Raw genomic sequence first — 21955 nt, forward strand, 5'->3', positions numbered from 1 at the left:
GTCTTACAGACAAAGATAATGTAGACGAAGAGGTTAAAGAACTCATGGCTTTGATAGGGGTTCATGAGCCGATGCACTCAAGAGCTTGGAGAGTGGGCAACAAGAAAAATGGGAGCAATGGGGAAACCTCGAAAGAAAGGGCACTCATCCTCCATTTTCCCTCCATGGAAGCAAAGAAAGACTTTCTGAAGAAAAGACCAACTCTTTAAAAAACGGGTATCTTTCTCGGGGATGACCTTACCCTCTCACAGATCGCTCATATGCAGGAAGTAATGCCAGAGCTTAGAGCAGCAAGGGAAAAAGGCAAGATTGCCTTTTACCGAGATGGAAGAGTGGTGATATTGGAGTGACGCTCCACATGACGGTGTGAGGCCTATGGGACTTCACTCAAAGTTGCTACCTGGAATTGTAATGGATCTATGCGTCTTGATGTAGGTGCTTTTGAGGAGAGTTTTTCCGGGAGAGACATCATTTTCTACTATGAGACACATCAGGCCCCTAGGCAATCTATGCCTCACATTAGTGGATTCAGATGGGAGACAGCCTATAGACAAGAGACACGATCGGAGCACAGAGGGCAGGGCTCGAGAGGAGTGGCAGTGTTATTCAGGGAGGAGCTGCAGCCATTGATACATATAGCTCGCAGGGATGAGCAAGCTAGGTACATGTGGGTGAGATTGAGAGCAGAGACGGGCAGATATCTTTACATTGCTATTTGCTACTTTCCCCCGAGTACGTCAGTATATGCACCACCTAAAGGACAATCCCCCTTTTCTATCTTGGATGATGACATATGGGAGTTCTCTAGAGATGGTGACATTATCATTCTAGGGGACTTCAATGCCAGGACTGCCCATCATCAGACAGTGTTGTATGATACCTCAGAGGAGATGCTGAGAGAGTTGGATGTGGTGGAGACAGGCCTATCTAGACGATCGCAGGATGGGGAATATACTGAATATGGACGGCACTTGATAGACATGGGGACTGCACATGGATTGGCCATCTTGAATGGCCTACAGAGATTTCCTGTTGCGGGAGGTTTCACATGCTTTCCACACAGACATGGAGCCAGCACAGTGGATTATGTCATGGCACAGCCGAGCCTCATCTCTAGTATCCAGGATCTCACTGTTGGGCCCAGACCTGTTGGGGTGGCAATGGATCATGCTCTTGTGTCATTGACCGTCTCTTTCCAGTTCAGTGTAGCACGCAGGCCACGGGCAGCTGCCCCTACTCGCTACAACCTTCACGCGGGAGACGGACTCTGTATACATAGATGGGATATACAGACGCTTGTGCACTGAGGAGCCAGGACATCCTCTGGAGGAGCTTACTATTATACTGACACAGACTTCACATGATGCAGCAGCAGAGGCATACCCACACACTCAGCCTGAGCAGAGACGCCGTTCTGGGAGCATGACCCAGAACAGCTGGTATGATGCGCAATGCCGCGAGACTAGAGCTAGACTTCAGAGGGAGGTGCTTTTGGGAGACATCACTCAGAGGCAGTCACAGATTGACTTTCGACGCCGCCGAAGAAAGGGCATTTTTGGCTCGACTAGAGCAGGATCTTTACCAGCTATTCTTGAGTCAGGACTCACGTGAGGCGTGGCGGCTCTTTCATGAGCAATCCCCCCCACCTGCCATTACCTCTATAGAGACTTGGGGCCAGTACGCATCATCTTTGTACACAGTTTCTGGACAGCCGCCCCTACCCGACCCCCCCGATCCATGCCCACACACATGTGCTTTTTTCACCGTTGAGATGGTGAGGAAGGCCATTGACAGGATGAGGACTGGGAGAGCATATGATCATGATGGTTTAGTGGCTGAGCATTTCATGCATGCCAGAGATCTACTAGCAGAGCTTCTAGCAGTTATGTTTAATCATGCCATGTGTGAGGGCTTACCTGATACTTGGAGCCTCTCTACGATTGTACCCATCTTCAAGTCAGGAGACCCTATGGAGCCTGGGAATTATCGCACTATCATGATTAGACACACATTGGCACGATTGTACGCATCCATTCTTGAGCAACGGCTGAGTAGATGGGCAGAGAGGGAAGGGATACGTGCAGCTAGGCAGGCAGGTTTCAGGAGAGGATTTTCTACTCTTGACCATATCTTGACACTCAGAGCCATCATTGAGGAGGGCAGATCACATGGGAGACGGATCAATTGTAGCTTTGTGGACTTCCGCAAAGCATTTGACACAGTACCCAGAGCTAGATTGATGCACAGATTACAGGAGATGGGAGTACCCAACAGAGCTCATTTGGGGGATCATGGCATTGTACAAGTCAGTAGTGGGGCATGTACGCACCCCAAAGGGCTTGTCCGCACCGGTTCACTCCACTATTGGTGTGAAGCAAGGCTGCCCGCTCTCTCCTACTCTATTTGCTATGTATGTGGATGAGGTTGCTGACTACATTGAGAGAGATGGTGATAGAGGTGCACAGCTGGCAGGGACATGGATTCCACTATTGCTCTATGCTGATGATTTTGTGTTGATCTCCAACTCTCCAGAGGGGATGCAACGTCACTTGGATGCTCTGCATAGATTTGCCCACGAAAGTGGTTTGTCTGTCAACCTTGGTAAAACCAAGGTCATGGTATTTAATACCACTCCATAGTGGATCAGGAGGTCAGCGCCCGCATTCACATACGACCAGGAGACGGTGGAGTACACAAATGCTTACACTTACCTTGGAGTGGTTTTTAGTGGACCAGCATTTTCACTGAGGAGAGCAGCAGAGACTAGATTGACCAGAGCCCATGCAGCATTGGGCAGATTGGAGAGGATGTGTTCACAGGTTCAGTTTCAGGAGCCTCGGACGAAGCTCTGGCTATTTGACACTTTAGTGGCGTCTGCATTGCTCTTATGGAGCTGAGATATGGGGGCCTTCATTGGATCATCACGGGAGGACAGGTCGCACTGATGGGTGGGGGGACATGGAGAAGCCTTTGGTCTCTATGACCTCACGGCTCATTAGAGCCAAGGCTTCAGTACCACGTGCCATTATCCGAGCAGAGCTTGCTGCCCCCCCACTAGTAGTCGAGGCGCTTACCAGATCTGTCTCCTTCATACACCGCATGTGGGAGCTTCCCAGAGACAGATATGCCCGCCTTGCACTTGAGTCCTCTCGAAAGTTAGCCATGCAGGGAGATACAGCATGCTGGTATGGTGAAATGACATCATGGTTTCAGGTGCATGGGTTCAGCATAGACAGATTGCCCCCCTTCCAGTACTCATTAGAGGCACCCTCTCTGACTCTTACACAGTCCGAGATCACCAGGCTCATCCGACAAGACCTGGCTCAGCTAGACATCAGGAAGACATGGATACAACCAGCGCAGGAGGTGGGCACGAAGATGGCTTTCTACAGAGAGCATCTTCTCCAGCTCACAGAGGACGGTTTTGTGGCGAGGCCCAGATACATGGACACTCACTTGTCTCATGGGATACGATGTGCTATTGGCCAGATACGCACATCTTCACACCAGCTGCGGATTGAGACTGGGAGATACAATGGAGTACCAGCAGAGGCCAGGACATGCCCCCTGTGTGGCATGGAGCCAGAGACAGAGTTGCACTACACATGCCACTGCCCCGTCTACTACGAGATACGAAGCCGCTTCCACTGCTTGTTCAGAGAGGGCTTTGGACCACTCTCCAGAGTCATGCAGTACGAGGATCAGAGATGCTTGGGTTTGTTTCTAGTCGAGCTGCGCCGACACAGAGAGAGCTTGATGAGAGGAGAGGCTAGCCAGTCTCAGAGACACATCACAGACTTCTTTAGAGCAGACACTGGACACCCGGAGGAGCCACTACCACAGCAGAGCCCGTCGCCTCACACCAGAGGCACACTGATCGACCGGGCGACTGAGCTGGGGAGATCCACACGCCCACGACTGCGGAGGACTACACAGTATCCACGAAGGCTGCATCAGAGGCTTCGGATCACTTTGGCCCGACATGCACGACGCCCGGTCAGACTACTGACCATGGAGTCTGACCATGGAGGAGATTGATGAGATCCGCCAGCGACCGATGCTGGATCTCTTGTGATTTACCTACCCCAGCTAGCTGCTTTGCCCCGTTCACACCTAGCAGTCCAGGATTCCATAGTATATTTGTTTTGTCATTTTGTTACTCTGACTTTGTATCAGATCCACCACGTTGTAACTTTTTGGTCTCATAGGTCACTTTGGCCTTTTGAAGACGTTAATATAACATTTCATTTCATCTCTCTCTCTCTCTCTCTCTCTCTCTCTCTCTCTCTCTCTCTCTCTCTCTCTCTCTCTCTCTCTCTCTCTCTCTCTCTCTCTCTCTCTCTCTCTCTCTCTCTCTCTCTCATGTCTGATAACGTAAGTGACGCATCTACGCTTCCGCATTGTGCTATTCTGACACATAAATCGCGATAGCTCTGAGGCAGCACAAGAAAAATCATGCGCACTGACCTAAGGAACATCAATGTCATTTATGCTGGTAGAATTGCATCCGCAATTGAGACCAGACCCAATCTTGCCATCCTATTCAACTTTGATCTAGCTTGTTGTTTCCCATCCCACGTCACTACCCTAGAGAAAGCCAAAATTTCAATTTGCAAGGTGTAACAAACTTGGACACCCCAAGTCAAGATCCTACCACGACACAACAGAGATTCACTTCAAACTTATTCACAATTCACAATAAAGTCCACATGGCTCGGCATAGTTCCGTGCCAAGAGGTATTGGCCCCAAAGATTGGCGCCCCTTTCGGTATTTATTTTTATATTAGTCTTTGAGCAAAGTACAATGAGCCCGCGGGTGCTCACTCTCAGACTCTGCGTCCAAATGCTCTGAGAAGTGAGGCCCTTGGGCGTATTTATACTTACAAGGGATGCCCAAAAGCTGAGCCCCAAAAGCTTTTAAACTCAAAAGCAATTGATCTCCAAAAGCTTTAAACTTAAAAGCAAAAGTTCCAAAAGCAGCTAGTTCCCAAAATCTGTCAGTCAGCCCAAATTACTGAAATTCCGTATAGCTGCCACGTCAGCATGTCAGTGCGAATTACGGGCATCCGTACAACTACCACGTCATCAGCTAGCCACGTCATCGACCAGCCACGTCAGCCTGTCGACGCCTTTTCCCGGGCATCTACCATGTCAACAGTTGTGTGTGTTTGTGTGGGGACCTGCAACGTCACCAGTTTGTGACATACCCCCCTCTTGAAAGAATTGTACTCGCCCTCAATTACGCCTGAAAAAACAGACAGAGGCCATAAACTGTCTTAGTAGACACTTACTGTTAGTACTGACGCACTAGACACGACACATCTAGCACTTGTACAAAACAACAATCACATCACCGGACATCATATGACATCACACAACATCACATGACAAATCACATAAAAATTTATTCCAAATCTCAGACCATGACCTATCGGCAACATATTTAGTAATCGCATCTAGATCCATTCCAGACCTCACTGATCCGCGATTAAATAGTCCTTATTGCGATCATGTATATAGAGATTTATGAGACTTAAATGCTACAGTCATTTCGTCTTTCAGTTCGTGCACTTAAACAAGTCAAGTACAAATCAATCATATTCATTTTCGGGAATTCCAGTTATAAAGTCGTACAGCAGAACACTACTCAGCCCTTTAGTATCCTTGAAACCCAAAGGGGACATCAGTGACTCTATTCAAAATCGGGGTAATCCGTTGACAACGGAGCGAAGTGACTCCCCTCTTGTGCAAACCCGCTGCACTAGATTTACCCTTGTTGAAATCGGGGTTCTGTCAGAGTAGACTATGCTAAACCGAATGCTTCAAGATAAAGTTCCAAAATATGAGGAGTATCTGCTAGGTCCTCCTCCATCCACTTCGCATCCAATGCAGGATAGTTCTTGAACTTAACCAAGAACCGCCTAATCACTTTACCTATTATCTTTCTGTCGTTGTGTGTCACTATTTGTTCTAGAACAAGTATCTCCTCACTTTCCTCCACTTCGGGTTGCTCATCTGGCTCCCCATCATCGGGCACATCGCCTTTAAAAGGCTTCAATAGAGTCACATGAAATGCATTGTGAATCTTCCAAGTATCGGGCAGCTTCAGTCTAAAGGAGACATCATTTATCTTTTCTTTTATCTGGAAGAGCCATAGTACCTCATGTTAAGCTTTGGAAAAAGCCGCTCCTTTCCCTTTTTCTTTCTTAGGCGTGCCTTCTCAAAACGTAAGAGCAGCCAATCGTCTTCCTTTAATTTCAAATCGGCACGGTGTCAATCTGTTGCCTTCTTGAGTCGTTCCTGAGATTTCGCTAAAGCCTCCCGGACCTTGGCAAATGCAGTGTCCAAGTCCCTCGTGTGCTGGTCGGCTTCAAAAAATTTATCTTTCGTGCTAAGGAAGGGTGGAACCTCTAGAGCACCTTCAATGATCTCAAATGGCGCCTTCCCCGTCGAAGAGTGGATCGTGTTGTTATAGGCAAATTCCACCAAGGGCAAAAAAATTTCCCATTGAGTCTTCTAATCAGAAATGTAAGACTTCTATAAATCCAGTACAACTGAATCTGCAATCTCAGATTGCCCATCTGTTTGCGGGTGGTGATGACAAGAACTACATCCGTGTGCCAATGTTCTCCCAAATAGCCCTCCAAAACAAACTCATGAATCGGGGATCTCTATCGGAGATTATTGTCTCAAGCATGACATGTAATCAAAATATCTAGGCAATGAATAGTCTCGCTGAATGGTCCAACTTGACAGTTTTTTTCACTGGAATGAAATGAACTTGCTTGCTAAACCTGTCAATAACAGTCCAGATGCCATCGTGCCCACTCTATGTCTTCTGGAGATCAAAAATGAAATCCATTGCAATACTTTCCTAGGGGCATGTGGGAATGGGTAAAGGTTGTAGTAATCCCTATGCCTTATGCCTGTCAAACTTGACCTTCTTGCATACTAAACAACTGCGAACAAAGTCGTCCACATCCTTCTTGAGTCTCGGCCAAAAGAAGTAACGCCCCACAAATTTCAAGGTGGTGTCAATGCGGCGGTGACCCGTAAAAGGAGGACAATGGCACTCTGTCAAAACCTTTTCCCTCAATGGCTGTGTAACGCACAACATCATTTTCTTCATCACGCCATCCCATATGGAATATCCCGCTACTACCTCCCCATTCTGTATTCGAGTGAATACATGAAAAATCCGGATCTGTGGCGTACTGATCAACCATGTCCTCGAAGCTTCTATGATGAGTCGGGAAAATAGCCAAGACTAGCGGCTTCCGAGACAAAGCATCTGCCACCAAGTTCTTTTGTCCCTGAACATGAACAATCTTGAAGTGAAATTGTGACAAGATGTTAGCCCACCGCATCTGCTTTTCCAAAAGCTGCTTCTGTGACAAGAAGTAGCGTAAACTCTGTTGATCAATGAAGACCGTGAAATCTGCTCCAAGTAGGTAATGTCGCCACTGAGTAAGAGCATGGATCACTACCAAAAGCTCTTTCTCATAAATATGTGCTGTCAATTCTGGCCTTAAAAACAATCAGCTTTCATCGGCAATCACATGGCCTTCTTCCATTAAGAGCGATCCCAGACTACGACCATAAGCATCACAATATACTTCGAATGGCTTTTGCAAGTCCGGCAAAGCCAACACTGGTCCAGTAGTCAATTTCTCTTTTAGTGTCTGAAAGACAGTCACCTCTGTGGGTCCCCACAAGAAAGGGACTCCTTTCTGTGTCAGAATGTGCAAAGGGGAAGCTACGTCTGCAAACTTTCGAATGAACCGCCGATAGTAAGAAGACAAGCCGAAGAAGCTTCCAACTTCCTAAACTTTCTTCAAATCTGGCCAATCGAGAATAGTCTCAATCTTATCATGTGTCTCGGGAATGTTATGATCTACTAGTTGATTCCCTTTATCCTTTCTTTCCTTGTGCCCTGGGACGTACGGGTAGCGTCTTTCGCTTCCCCTATCCATTGGGACGTCAGAGTCAATCATGGGAACCCTAAGGCGCACTATCATCTGATTCCGCTTTCTCTGGAATCCTTTGATGAACTTGCTTCAGGTTCCCTTAGTTCGTCGGAACCCTCTAATTCTCCAGAATCCTATGATGAGCTATCACCTGGTTCCCTTGATTCATTCTCTTCACTGGCAGACTTGCCTTTTTGAGGTGGATACTATCCTGCCCTTCACACAAGTCAATGAGCCGGCATGCATTCCAAATCGTTGCTTAGTTCTGTCCCATAAGTCTCTGAATGGAGTCAGACTTTTGGTTTAAAGCATAGTCTTGAATCTCTTTAGCAAACCACAGCGAAACTGCTCAATCTGGTCTTTCAAAGTAATCTTCCGAAACGAAGACGCTGGCAAACAAGTATCCCAAAATCTCTGGCAGTAGTCATCGAATGTATCTTTCTCAATCATTTTCAAGTGATGCCAAGTTATGATGACATTCATCCGCATCCTTCCTTTGAAGTAATATGCCGCATGTCGCTCCTGAAATGTTCTGAGAGCCACTCTCCAGAGAAGGCGACGTCAAACTATATATGGCCGGGGCTATTTGTACCCTTTCTACTAAGACGATGTGTCTCAAGAAATGTATCTCAAGCAAGAAAAACTCAATCTTTTTTTTACATTTATAAGCAATTTATGCTTCCTTAGTGTCTGGAAAACCCACAAATAATCGGTATTCTGTGAGAATCCAAAAAGTCGTCCTAAAAGCTGTCTTGTAGACATCTCCAGGAGCAATACAGATCTGATGGTAATCACTCTTCATATCAATTCGACAAGTAGAATTCTGAAGTCTGTCGAGTATATCATCGATCCTCGTAATGTGGAAATCTGTTCAGGTTCATTGTTTCTTTATCTTGGCCTCGGCTAACTCTGTAAGGTGGCCGGTTCAGTGGTGTACTACTAGGAATCAATCATGTGATCTTCACGATGTGACGGAGGCAACTCGCTTTGTACGCCTTCAGAGAAACAATCAGCCCCTATTGCAGAAAATCTTGTTGTTCTTTTTCGAGGTCAAACATATTCGACCTTCAATCATCATTCAGTTCTGAGTAAAGAAACTAAATTTCATCAAGTACAATCTCTTTGCCCTAAATTTGTCAAAGTCGCTTTCTCAGCCCGATAGTCAACCACGGCGTTGTTCTTGTGGTACCAAGGGATTTCGAGGAGGACATCACAACCTTCCTAAGGGCATTACGTAGAAGTCCTTGTGCCCTAAATACCCCTGACATTGCAAACAAAGTTTGCCAATGATCGGTGTAATGGCAACATCCCGTCCGGGTGCCGTAGAACTGCCTCCGCCTGTGGCCTCAACCTACCGGGCGTAATTCTAGGTCGAGCCGCCAATTCAAGAAGTTGGCCTTGGCTCCTCCATCAAAGAAAAATGAGAGATTCTTGATCTTTCACTTGGCCCCAAGGGCGGCAAAGTTTTGTACGTTCGTTCATCTCATTCAGTTCGGGCCTCACTCAATGTGGTACCAGTTTTGCTTTCATCTTTCCTTTTCTTCCGCACTCGGCTGCTTCTCTGTAACTCTCAAGTTTATCTTTTGGTGGTCCTTTGAGTTCTAGTCCATCTCTTTCGGCGTGTACAGGTTCCGCTTTTCTGCACTCGTCTGTCCTCCCTACTTGAGAGGAGAAGCAATGGCTACATGCCATCTCGAGTAAATCTTATCAATCGATTAATTCTTCAGGTGTCTAGCCAATCTCAGGTCCCTAGAGTACTTAATCAATCTATTCACACATATACCAATCTGCAGTTGACGTTTATACTCCGTTCTGGCAAACTTGTCAAAAAAAAAATTGCCCAAATCTTCATTCTTTTCTTTAGTTCCCGCGTCGGATTTTCAACTTTTCTTTGCCTTCTCACTGAGAGGTGTCATCTCTGTCAGATTCTTCACGAGAACCCAATCGTAATCTGGGATTCTTTATGGCTTTATCCCTTGTAAGACAGAGCGATGAAAACGGGAGCGCGCCCGATGTGCGATGTATGAAGGGTGGGAGTGGCTAATAAGTCCGAGGTCGGGACGCGCAAATTCTTTCACAAAAGTCTGTGTGCTACAAAAAGGATCGGATCCTCCGTAGAAGAAGAATCTTTATGTGCTCTGATACCACTGTAACAAACTTGGACACCCCAAGATAAGATTCTATCGCGACACAGCAGAGATTCACTTCAAACTTATTCACAATTCACAATAAAGTCGACACGGCCCGGCGTAGTTCCATGCCAAGAGGTATTGGCCCCAAAGACTGGCGCCCCTTTCGGTATTTATTTTTATATTAATCTTTGAGCAAAGTACAATGAGCCCGCGGGTGCTCACTCTCAGACTCTACATCCAGATGCTCTAAGAAGTGAGGCCCTTGGGCGTATTTATTCTTACAAGGGTAGCCCAAAAGCAGAGCCCCAAAAGCTTTCAAACTCAAAAGCAATTGATCTGCAAAAGCTTTAAACTTAAAAGCAAAAGTTCCAAAAGAACTGGTTCCCAAAATCTGCCAAAAGCAGTCAACGCAAATTGCGGAAATTCCGTACAGCTGCCAAAAGTTCCAAAAGAACTGGTTCCCAAAATTTGCCAAAAGCAGTCAGCGCAAATTGCGAAAATTCCGTACAACTGCCACGTCAACATGTCAGTGCAAATTGCAGGCGTCCGTACAGCTGCCACGTCATCAACCAACCACGTCAGCCTATTGGCGCCTTTTCTCGGGCATTTGCCATGTTAACGATTGTGTGCGTTTGTCTGGGGGCCTACCACGTCACCAGTTTGTGACACAAGGAGTTGGGACTACAATCAATTATCATTAGGATGCGTGGCTATCCTATGAAGGACCACTTTCCAAGAACTCACCAAGTAAGATAAAAGCGTCCATGATTTTAGCTTCATAGGCTGATCAACATTAAGAACATACCACAAGGACGCATGGATTCGAGTTTTTCCCTTCAATATATCCACATCTTCAATCCCTAGCTATAGAGACTCGAGGCTTCTCATTAGGATGTGTGGCTATCCTATGAAGGACCACTTTCCAAGAACTCACCAAGTGAGATAAAAGCGTTGATGATTTTAGCTTCATAGGCTTATCAACATTAAGAACATACCACAAGAACGCATGGATCCGAGTTTTTCCCTTCAATATATCCACATCTTCAATCCCTAGCTATAGAGACTCGAGGCTTCTCATTACTACCCATGTCTTTAAACAATACAAACCTGCACCTACTCTTGGGCACTGACAATGTGAGTAGGGATGTCATAGCTGTTGTCCAAGCTATGCATGAGGAAAGTAATAATCTTATTCTTCTTGTTTGGACAAGCAACGAAGTTTGAGGTCACATATTCTCAAGTTTGGATCTTTGTACTTCTTTGGTTATTTTCAGCCTCTTCTTCGTAGGTTTGTAGTAGTATTCATTGCTAGTATTTAGCTTACATTAGGATTTAAGAATTAGAAGTTGTGTGGAGTTTCATTTCTAGGATTTAAGTCTTTGAGATGTCTTATCCTTGTTAGTTCAAAGTTGAGTATTGTTTCAAGTTTTCGTCAAGTAAGCTGCCTTAACTTATATTGCTTATGCCTTTTCTAAAACCATTTTTAAGTGAATAATGATTTGTGTTATCTAGTTTTTTTTAGTAGCAAATAAAGTGATTTACTTTTTCTTTTTTTCTTGTTTAAATTTGTCCTTTCTTTTGTAGTTTTGTAAGTGTTTTATCCCCTCTTATAATTCATGGGTTCAGACTATTCTGAACTTATGAAAGTATATAATGTGTCACAAATTGCTCACTTGTCAAGCCACTAAAGACCCAAAGGGTTAGGGCTCCCCGAGCCTAACCCTAGCCAACTCACAGATCCTGGCCAGGGGCCTAAACCCTAGAAGAAGCAGATGAAGACAAAGTTCTCACCAACTTACAGATCCTCGCCACGTGGCCTATAGGGTTACGATTAAAAATCCTAACCCCCAACAACTTATGGGAGCCCCATCCTAACCTGTAGGTCCCAGTTCACTGATGTCACATTGTGTGGCTATGGACTCATTGGCACCTTTGAAGCTTCTCTACAGCACTCCCGCATTTTTTTGCCAAAGAGGGAGAACTCCCACTTCACATTCTAAATTACCCTTTGACTATCTCTAGCCACACTCTCCTCTCTAGCTTATTGGTGTGAATTATATGAGAGTAACTTTTGTGTACAATCCTTTGTGAATTTCCCTCACTCAAGGTTTCCGATGCTCGCGCACACGCATGAAGTTCATCCATCCCATATACATCCAATACCCCCAGGGCTGAGCCATGGAACAAGGGGTGGGGTAGAGGGGAGGGAAGAAAGAGGACTTCCCACGAAGAAAAAATGGGTTTGGGTGGGTGGGTGGGTTGGGGGCGGGGGGGGAGGGTGTGTGGGGTGGAACAGGAATAGGTTTGGCAAGTTTTTGAATCTTGGCTCTAGGCATTACTTAATAAAAGTAAATATAAACGATTAAGAAGTATGCATTTACAAGTGCTCAAACACAAATTTCAATCAGAAGAGATATGCAGTAAACCTTGCCCTGGTTACACACAGAAGAGCATAACTCACTATAAATGCCTAATTTTTTAACAGTTTATAGGCTAAACTATCTTGCAGTTGTTTGTAACATCAGTTTGCTTGATGTGAGCGTAGAATTATGAAACTCCATAATAAAATGAGGCTTCTTGCTTTAATTTCGCAGCTTGAAGATGCTTCAAAGTGAACGAAAAAAGACATACACAACTGCAAATAAAAACATTATAGTCTGCAAAATACTGATCACGTTGACATAGAAACATGGGAATCTTCAACAGATGGAGCCTTCCTGCTTTGATATTACTGCTTACCACAAAGGGATTTCTTGTTGAAATTAAGATGTCTCTTTCTGCCAAAATGCTTTCAACTGCATTTTTGCGGATCATATCTGCCTTCCGAAGTACCTAGTTTTATTTTTTAAAATCCCAGAATAAATCAAAACAAAGCCAGAACAAGACTTAAAGCGCTGCCTACTTTGAAGCTTTTATTGAAACATTTTCTGACTGACCTTGATTGCAAAAAGGTCACCTGTAGTCCTTTTCTTGGCTAAGCAAACTCTCCCAAAAGCACCTCTACTTATAGGCTTTATTATTTCAAAGTCATCAATGCAAGTTCTGTCTTTGTAGGGTGAGTGAGCGGGTGGTGCTTGCCTAAGAAATTGTGAAGGACTTTCTTGAACGAAAGTGTTTTCCCCTGCTGCACATTTTGCAGCTCTTGAGGCATTCAACACCTCACAGACCTCCATATACTTAGCCCTACAAAAGAGGGATATTGATATAAAGACAGTATATAGATCATTAATTAGAATGAGGCCAGCGCTTGCTACCTGAGAAGCTTCTCAATTCGTTTCCCAATAGTGTGAATTGTTAGGGCCTCATCTTTACTTTGATGAAGCAGGTTTTGCAGATCTTTGGAGCAAGAGACGAGATATTGTAAAGCTCCAACCTCAGAAGCATTTGTGCTTGCAACACAACGAGCAATGTCCGCCAGTTCTCCGATCTGAAAACATAATACAACAGACCCTTATTTGCACTAACAAAAAAAATAAAAGCACACACAATGAGACTCGATGGCACAATTGTGGTGAGAAGCAGAAAATCTTGTGATAATCCTCCCATACCTCTCCCTCTCAAAATGAAAGTGAAAACTTAATGTTCCATCTGCATCTCAATGCAGATATGCCACATTCAAAGGCTTACATTACAGCCCATACTCTACAAATGAAAGTTAAGATCACAGACAACAGCTGGCAAGTGAAAGTCTGCATTTCATTTCACTTGTGAAGCGGTGAAAGACGTGAAAAAACCTGCAATGGGTCTTCCGATTCTCCCAAGCTCACTCGATCGTCAAGGTTAACATCAAAGTAGCTTCCATTGATCAAAGGAGACTTGGGCGTGATGCTACCAACTGAGGAAGAGGCTCGACTATTTTCAGACTTGCTACCAAACAGGCTTTTGAAGCTCAACACCTCGGTTCCTGCCTCTGGATCATCCAGCAATTCATCCTCTTTCCGTTCAGCTTCATTGAATCTTTTTGAACCGTTAGGAGATACAACTTGGTTGAAGGCACAAGACTTGAACTTATCTGGACTACCTCCTTGCAAAAAAAGTCCACTGCTTGGTGCCCGGGACTCAATTAGCTTGTCCATAATCAAAGCAAGTTTACACAAGCGATTATCCACACTAACACCTTTTACATCGCACTGAACTGCAAGGGCACAAATGTGAGAATGTTCTTCCAAACAAAAGGTTGGAACTTTATCCTCACAAATTCTGCAGATTACATGCTGAACATCATCAGATTTTCTTTTTCGGCATCCTGGTGTCAGGGATTCTTCATTCTTTATGAACTCCTCGCGCTCCAAGCGTTCAGTCTCTTGCAATGGCTCCTTTTTTTTACGTTTCGGATCATTCATACTTTCTTCTATCATAGGAGGCAGCAAAGATGCTGCACAAGAACCTTTATCACTGCTGCTTGAACTTCTTGAGTTCACTTTCTCTGCCAGAGGTGGTTTGCTAATATTCACATCAACTTTTGATCCAGTTTTTTTCTCTGACATTGTCTGTAGACTCTCTGTACCCATTGTTTGAAAGGGGGAAAGGCTTTTGTTTGTCCAATCAATCACCCTCTGCTCCTGACTGTAAAACTTTTTTGCTAAGCCGATCTTTGATACAGATGTACGAGAAACGTTATCAAGAACACCACTTTTGTATTTATTCATACCATCCTTTGGTGCCCCACTTTCTTTCTGATACTGCAGCAATCTAGTGCATGTTGTCAAAATAAAAAGCAGCCGTGTGTGGAGTTGTTTTAACCTTCCTAAGGGCAGTAACTGACGTTCCTCCTCGAGCTTTTGAACTATACCTTCACACTGCTCCCTGAATTCTGAAACAGACATGAGAGAACAATCTCGGGCCAAGACTAGTAGATCTTCCTGCTTTGCTTGACAATCTTTATCTTGTTTACTCTCCTCAGCTTCCATGATATCAATCAAATCTGCTCCAAATATGGCAAGTTCTGAATTTACCTGTTCTTTTGCACTACAAAACCGTGTTTGTAGAGCATCAACAATGGCCTGTCCACAAATCACGAGGAGAAAGAGGTGTTTCTATTTTGCTTGTATGTTGTAAACAGGTAATACTGAGGAGAAACGAGAGGAGTCTAGATAAAAGTTGACATAAGAAAAGCAGACCAGCCTATGGAAAAAACATTAGTTCAAGGATAATTTTTCATGGCTGTAAAGAAAACTATCAATCAATATTTAGTATTCACCACATTCTAGAGGATAATGCACTTCACAAAGAAAACTATCATTCAATATTTAGTATTCACCACATTCTAGAAAATACTGCACTTCACAAAGAAAATTCAAGATTTGTGATTTACTTGACAAAAGTGATGAATGTTGAAAAGACTACAAAAATGCCACATTACTTCTACAAGAGGCACAATGGCACAATACTCTTGGAAAGGCTGTTCATATCAGCACTAGCAGCCAGAAGAGGAGAACGTTCCCAGTGACAAAGGTTGTGATTTGTGCAACCAATTAGCAAGTTTTCAGCCAAAAACCATAAACACATAGCCCAAGTGCATAAGCAATCTGCAGTTTTCCACCCCAAACTATAAGCATTTTGAGCCAGAATTGTAGCAGGTTTCCCATGATACCTCCAGAAATAAACCCTCAATCTCAGTCTTTGTGTGTCTTACCTATTTGCATACACAAAGGCACTTACAGAAAGATCACTGGGTTTCCACCTCCATACATATGTTTTCATTCTTTATATTTAAGCAGTCTTCAGAAAATTAAAAAGGCCAGAGATAACATGAGCACATGTTCAATCAAGATGTCTAGATAGTTTTTCCTAGAACATTTATCGATGAAGAGGCAGGCACAAGATGAACAAAGACGGATAGAGATCCTTGCAATTGCTACTGTGTGTGGTGGGGCTAACATGAATGCAAGAATTATTGCGAACAAATGTACACAAACTTGGAGACCAAACTAATGGTAATGCAATCCACCACTGAACCTCCCCATTTCTTAGCTACAATTCACAAAGTACTTCTTGTCATTACCTCTTCACTATGCAAAAGGCTAGTCAGAGTTTCCAGACTATGCATGTCTCTGTTCGCATGCGATCTCATGATGTACAGGAATAGAAGTAATCAGATATATCCTAAGGTCCTTTATGTGATATATACACCCAAGCGAGATGTCACAGTCCTCTCAACAAAGACTGTGACAAGATACATGTGTATTTAAACATGCATTCCCCTGATCTTTCTACAACGAGAACTAATAGCCTCCTTATATGAGAAATCTCAAAACTAAATTTTGGAATTTCCTCCATTAAAACTAGTCGCACAAGAAGCAACTGCACCATCCCAAGAACACTGCTTGCAATATGATTAGCAACAACAGAAGGTATCCATCCACATAGTACAAGTTTAAGTACACAATGCCTGACTTGAACAGAAACAGACCAGGAAAAAAAGTACCTCTGAGTTCTTCAAGTTCTGAAATCGCGAATAAGGATTTGATGTACCAACAGTAGAGCTAAGCTCATGGGAAAAACTGGTAATATCAACAGAAGTCTTCTTTGTTGACAAGCCACAAGTGAGACGTAGCAGGGCGTTAAACCGAGGTGAGTCTGTTTCCTTCTTATCATACATTCCAAGTGTCTGCTGTATGATAACCAGCAAACTTGTTAAAAGAGGAAAGAAATTTTCTCAATCAAACAATATTGTAGTGAAAAGAGGAGGAGGGGGGGGGAGGAGCATGCCTCTCTCTGTCAAAATACCTCTACAGATGTTCCAGACAAGGTCGTTTCAGTGCCAGACATGTCAACTGCCAACCCTGCGATTCAAACTAGCTTCATCAAAAACTTGGCCTACATGAAATTCGTAGCACAAAAGTAATCAGTTCTCAAAACATCAATATAAATAGCCCGTGTTAAAGCCCAGTATAGCTAGTATATCTTACTACCAGCAATTCCCAGACACAGGCAGCTGCTTTCTGAATGGATCAATCCCTTGAATACAGGCTCTTTTTTATGGTTACGTGCCAAAGGTGATATCTTGCTACATTGGAAGCAGCTTACAGATGACACAACAAGATAATGGGCACATGGTCCACTTAGCAACATGCACCTAGCAGCAATCCAGCATCCTCAACACTCATACAACCCGCTAACCTCAGAGCAAAGAGTGCACAAGGTCTTGAGGGACTGAAAGCGGCCCTTCACAACTGTAAACGAATACCTTTACAGCTTCATGTAAGGATGAATGAGTGCTTAGTATAAGCTCAGGGCCTGCCAGACTGCAACATTTCACTTGAAAGTAAATATGCAGAAGTTGCAATCAAATCACCTTTAGAAGTTGTTAGTACTGAATTTGAGTTGGAGGGTACAGAGCCACGTATAGAGATACTACTTTGAATGCTACTGCTGACAGAAGTACTGCTGGATAGCTGCTCTTGCATCTCCAGTTGGTCACCTTCAGAACTAATACTTGTGAATGACCCCACATTTTCTATGGTTTGAACATAACTGGATGTTTCACCATGATGAGAGCTTTCAATGCCTCCCTCGACGCTCAGATTCTGCACATCCAGAAGTAAAGTATCTGCCATGTCAGGTCTTATTCTGCCAGAACGCCGTAGTTTGATGGGAGTGTGCTCACTTCGACCTGGCACTTGTTTCAATTGTCTCCTTAGATTGTTAGGTGAAGCTCCCCCAATGAGGTCCACAGAAGATGATGGGCTAGATTCAGATGTATCAAGAGCACTATCAACAGTTCGAACAGAATCAGAGGGAGCTCGAGTTTTTATGTGATTAAGACCTGAAACAAGTGGTTTTCCTGAATCTTTGAGGCTTTCTTTCTTCAATACAGAAGCAAGTAACCTAGGGGATAATGCCTTTGATACCTCGTTCTGTTTAGCAGCCAGCAGTATGGCATCTTTTGCAAAGCTATCATAAAATTCAGCTTGAGAGGGGGTTTTACCAGGCTTAACTGAAGTTCGGATGATCCTTTCTGCAACTGACAAACCTGGTGTTGTTTTGAAGGTCCGCTCAGCCACTGATGAACTTGGTGTTTGCTCACAAATACCTCTGGAAGCTGCATCTGCGAGGCCATCCGTTAGACTATGACCATCTACCGGTGATATTGCATTTGAGGACCTGGAGCTGCCCTTGGCATCCCTTGCCTTGCTCTGCTTGTGCCTTGTCCCCGAACCCTTGTTTGCAAGCAACCCGACAGCTGCTATGCCAAAGGGTCCCATCGCTTGGCGATCAACTTATCGACAACCTGCGCATTGGGAGCTGTCCTAGCACACTCATGGTCTGTCCAATGCTCAAACGATCGCTCCAAGAACTTAGATCCGAAACGTACGATGTCCGAGTCTGTCTGTGCGTCGAGGAGGGAGCTCTAGCTTAGCTCATATGTAGAGTTAGGACAATCAAAGGACCATTCCGTGTACGTATCTCCTGTCTGAGTTGCGGGCACGGGCGCCGGGCGGAGGGGAGAAGTGGAGGTGGTGGGAATTGGCAAATGCCGGCAGGGCGTGAAAGGCGGGGCTATAAAGCGCTCTCCTCCGGAGACGTTCACCCACATGGAGGCACGTGAGGGATAATTGCAAGTAGGTGATACGATTTTTGGGGGAAAAAAAAGAAGAAGAGGAGAATCAACACAAATTCTTGCTTTGAACATGTAGAAAAGACTCAATGCTGTGTTGGATGAGAAAACCGAAAATCGGACGCCATTTTGTTTTAGTGTTGTGCAAGCTGCCGTTTTGGGAGTGCAGTTCAATGCTTTGTACATGCATGCTCTCCCATGCGAGAGAAAATGAATCACATCTTGCTAGAGGTCCTGGTGCAAGCCTAGGTGGGAGGAGGGGGGAGAGAGGAGGAGGGGCAATTTGTTGGTAGGGAAGCAGTGCCTGGGAGGTAAGGTGATCTTAGCTAGCCCTTCTCTCTCTCTCTCTCTCTCTCTCTCTCTCTCTCAAGAAAGTTCAACATCATGTGACCGTGTAAGCTTCCAATCCACACTCTCAATGGACGTGATGTGCTTTATGCTAACAACTTTTTGTGTCTATCACTCACTAAATCCTGATTGGCTACAATTTAGGATAGTCCAAGATGGGTGGCTTCCCAGTCTAGAACATCTCAAAGGTCGATGTGAATAATGGACCATAGGATAACTATTGCAGGTTAATGTTTATTGTGATGTCAATAGCTTGGTTGGATATGCTTAAAGAGGTGGAGCAAGAGACTGCACTTGCTCATTTATTGAGGCTTGCCTTGATTGGTTAGAAGTTGTTATGAGAGTATTTGTGAGGTCCCTGTCCCCTAGGGACGGAGTACCTTTGATAGGTCTCCAATCCTGAGAAAGAAAAACCAACAGACATTGCCTTAGCTACTACGTAGCCACAGGCATAAACTGTTAGTGAAGGATTGGTTCTATCTCACTATGACAAAGCGTGACCACCATAACCCTATCTAAACCCTATTTATGATCAAATCTACTTAAGACTATACACCTTAGATCAACCTTTGCGCTTTTTTCTCCATATTTCAGAAGCACAGTTGCACAAGTTTATCTCTTTTAAGGTTTACGACTGACTATAAAAAAAAAAATCATAGCGTTGAAAAGTTACCCGACTCATCGAGTCCACCCGTCCATAGAATGATACCGTCGGTATCGTTCTCACTTTCCACGTCGCACTCACCCATCTTTTGTTACCTAATTACTACCACACTGTTTAAATATACATATTCTTTTTTTCTTATTTATGGTACTCGTTCATTAAAACAGTCCCTTCAAATAGTAGTCAAATAAGAAGTAGTCCATTTTAAACCAATAACTTTGGAATTAAGTTTAGTTAAGAATCTCCACTTGCGTCATTAGGTCCGATCAATATATACATTATTCATAAAAACCCTTGTCATCTTAATCGTCCCATACCGCTCATTGTGCCAACCTGCGCGTACTCCCGCCACAACAACAATGGTGCCAACCCGAGCGTCATCCTTACGTCGCGATAAAACTTAATTGCAGTATCGAACTGGGCCAACTTAGGTGTACTTCCACCGTAGCATCAGTTGTGCCACCCTGGGTGTCACCTCACACTTCAACAACTTCCACCTAATGTCATCGCTAATAAGTAGAGAGTCTTGAGAGAAACCATACCGAAAGGTATTGGGCGTACATTCTTTCCTATGGCAAACAGTTTAACTATACATTCTTTCCTACTTGTCATACATATGCCGAGTTTCTTGGGGTTAAGCCCCTTGGTTTCAGTCAATGTTTTCTTTTCCTAAGGTGATTTATATATCTCTATGGTCTCGCATATGCAATGATGCATAACTTGAAATTACTTGTACCATATTTTCGATTGGTGGAGACATAGCATGTTTAGCAGGAGTTCCCACATTACTCGTACCAGCTTCATGATCATTAGCACCTTGGGTTCGAGCACGCTTTGGAGCCTTTTTTTGTACTACACTTAGGTTATACACTTAGAATTTAAATTGGTCAATTTTCATAGTCATTTCCTTGAGAACTAAGGTCATTTTCACATATAAGTAACCTGTTATTTTTCTTGAATATTATATTACTAAAAGAGAGAATGTAATTTGAATTCTGATCAATTCGGATTTGCACTTAGTGTTACTGCACCGCACCTAATTTTTATCTATCAAAATTTTTTCTAATCTTAATTAATCAAAAGTTAAGTGTGTAAAGTACCAAATTAAAAGCTTAGAGATGCATTACTTTTATGCATGACATTTTTAATACAAGTTTAACTTTACTTTTTATACTTCAATTAAATTATTTTTTTAGTATTATTCAAAATACTAATTAATCTAATTTATAATAAAATTGATGAATGAAAATCTCATTAAGTACAATAAGAGTGTGATGAGTACTTTTATGCATTACATTCCAATTAATTATGCATAAGCTAATAGTTAGGCTATAATAACTAAAGAGAGTAGGTATAATTAAAGAGATTAGAGTAAGAGAGAACACGCACATACTTTCTAAAATCTACTTAAATCTTACTAATCCACTAGAGAGATCAGAGTAAAAGAGGACACACACGTTTTTTTAAAGCTAATTGAACCTTACTAATCCACTAGAGATATTAGAGTAAGAGAGAACACACACACGTCCTTTGTAAAGTTAATTGAATCTTACTAATCCACTAGAGAGATTAGAGTAAGAGAGAACACACACACATTCTTTTCTAAAACTAATTGAATCTTACTAATTCACTAGAGAAATTAGAGTAAGAGAAAACACATACACATCCTTTTCTAAAGCTAATTAAATGTTTAAGTAACAATCCATTAGAGTTTTTGCTCTCTTAGTGGTTTGTGGAAGCCTTCTCTCTAAGAGAAGTGGTAGTACTCTGTGAGCATTATAGATGCAATTTTTACGTCCAAAGTGTGAGTATGGTTGCTCGATTTATAGTTGAAAACAATGTTCAACCCGTTCTTTTTTTTGCTCTAAAATTTATACCCGCGTTTTTTGTCTCCTTGTGGTACCCGTTAGCTTGACCAATTTGTCATCGTTATAAAAAGATAAGGTCACAAAATCCCCCTCATTAAGATCAGTCAAAACTAACCTCTCCTTTCCATGTGACTGTGTGTCCCACTTTGTCCCCTCCTATGTGATTCCAGGTAGTGCATTTGCCACCCATGTGTATCTTTCGATTTTCTAAATATTTTATTTATTTATTTATTGATAAATTACTATATATACTTAAATTAAACTTTATAGTCTTTGAATAAACTTTACAATAGTAAGAAAAAATTCTACAATCGGTAAATAAATATTGTAACAAGTTAATTAGTGTTTCGTATAGCTAAACATGTTAGAATTTTGTACCATAAATTTTAAATTCTAAGTTTTCTAGGCCTACGGCT

The 21955-nt window shown here is 43.2% G+C and overlaps 1 protein-coding gene across 3 annotated transcripts in view; it reads right to left on the reverse strand.

Moving 5' to 3' along the window:
- LOC147455031 (putative serine/threonine protein kinase IRE) overlaps nucleotides 1-18612 on the reverse strand; it is an 87501-nt gene extending 68889 nt beyond the window's left edge. Inside the window, exons 1-7 of one of the 3 annotated variants that reach the window (XR_015188726.1) lie at nucleotides 17397-18610; nucleotides 16829-16884; nucleotides 16527-16712; nucleotides 13834-15102; nucleotides 13354-13526; nucleotides 13036-13282; nucleotides 12839-12931 (exon numbers count right to left, since the gene is read on the reverse strand). Coding sequence is in view for 1 of the 3 variants with exons in the window: in XM_086516897.1 (XP_086373023.1) it covers nucleotides 12839-12931; nucleotides 13036-13282; nucleotides 13354-13526; nucleotides 13834-15102; nucleotides 16527-16709; nucleotides 16829-16884; nucleotides 17397-18306 (2931 nt within the window). In the remaining 2 variants the exon portion in view is untranslated. Of the gene's footprint in view, nucleotides 1-12838; nucleotides 12932-13035; nucleotides 13283-13353; nucleotides 13527-13833; nucleotides 15103-16526; nucleotides 16713-16828; nucleotides 16885-17396 lie in introns of all 3 variants that reach the window. The other 2 variants (XR_015188727.1, XM_086516897.1) reach the window with 2 other exon arrangements.
- Between the last annotated feature and the right edge of the window lie 3343 nt (nucleotides 18613-21955).

The sequence above is a fragment of the Adiantum capillus-veneris genome, chromosome 7 (genome assembly GCF_014529385.1).
Source record: "Adiantum capillus-veneris isolate H3 chromosome 7, ASM1452938v2, whole genome shotgun sequence".
NCBI classification, from domain to species: Eukaryota; Viridiplantae; Streptophyta; class Polypodiopsida; order Polypodiales; family Pteridaceae; genus Adiantum; species Adiantum capillus-veneris.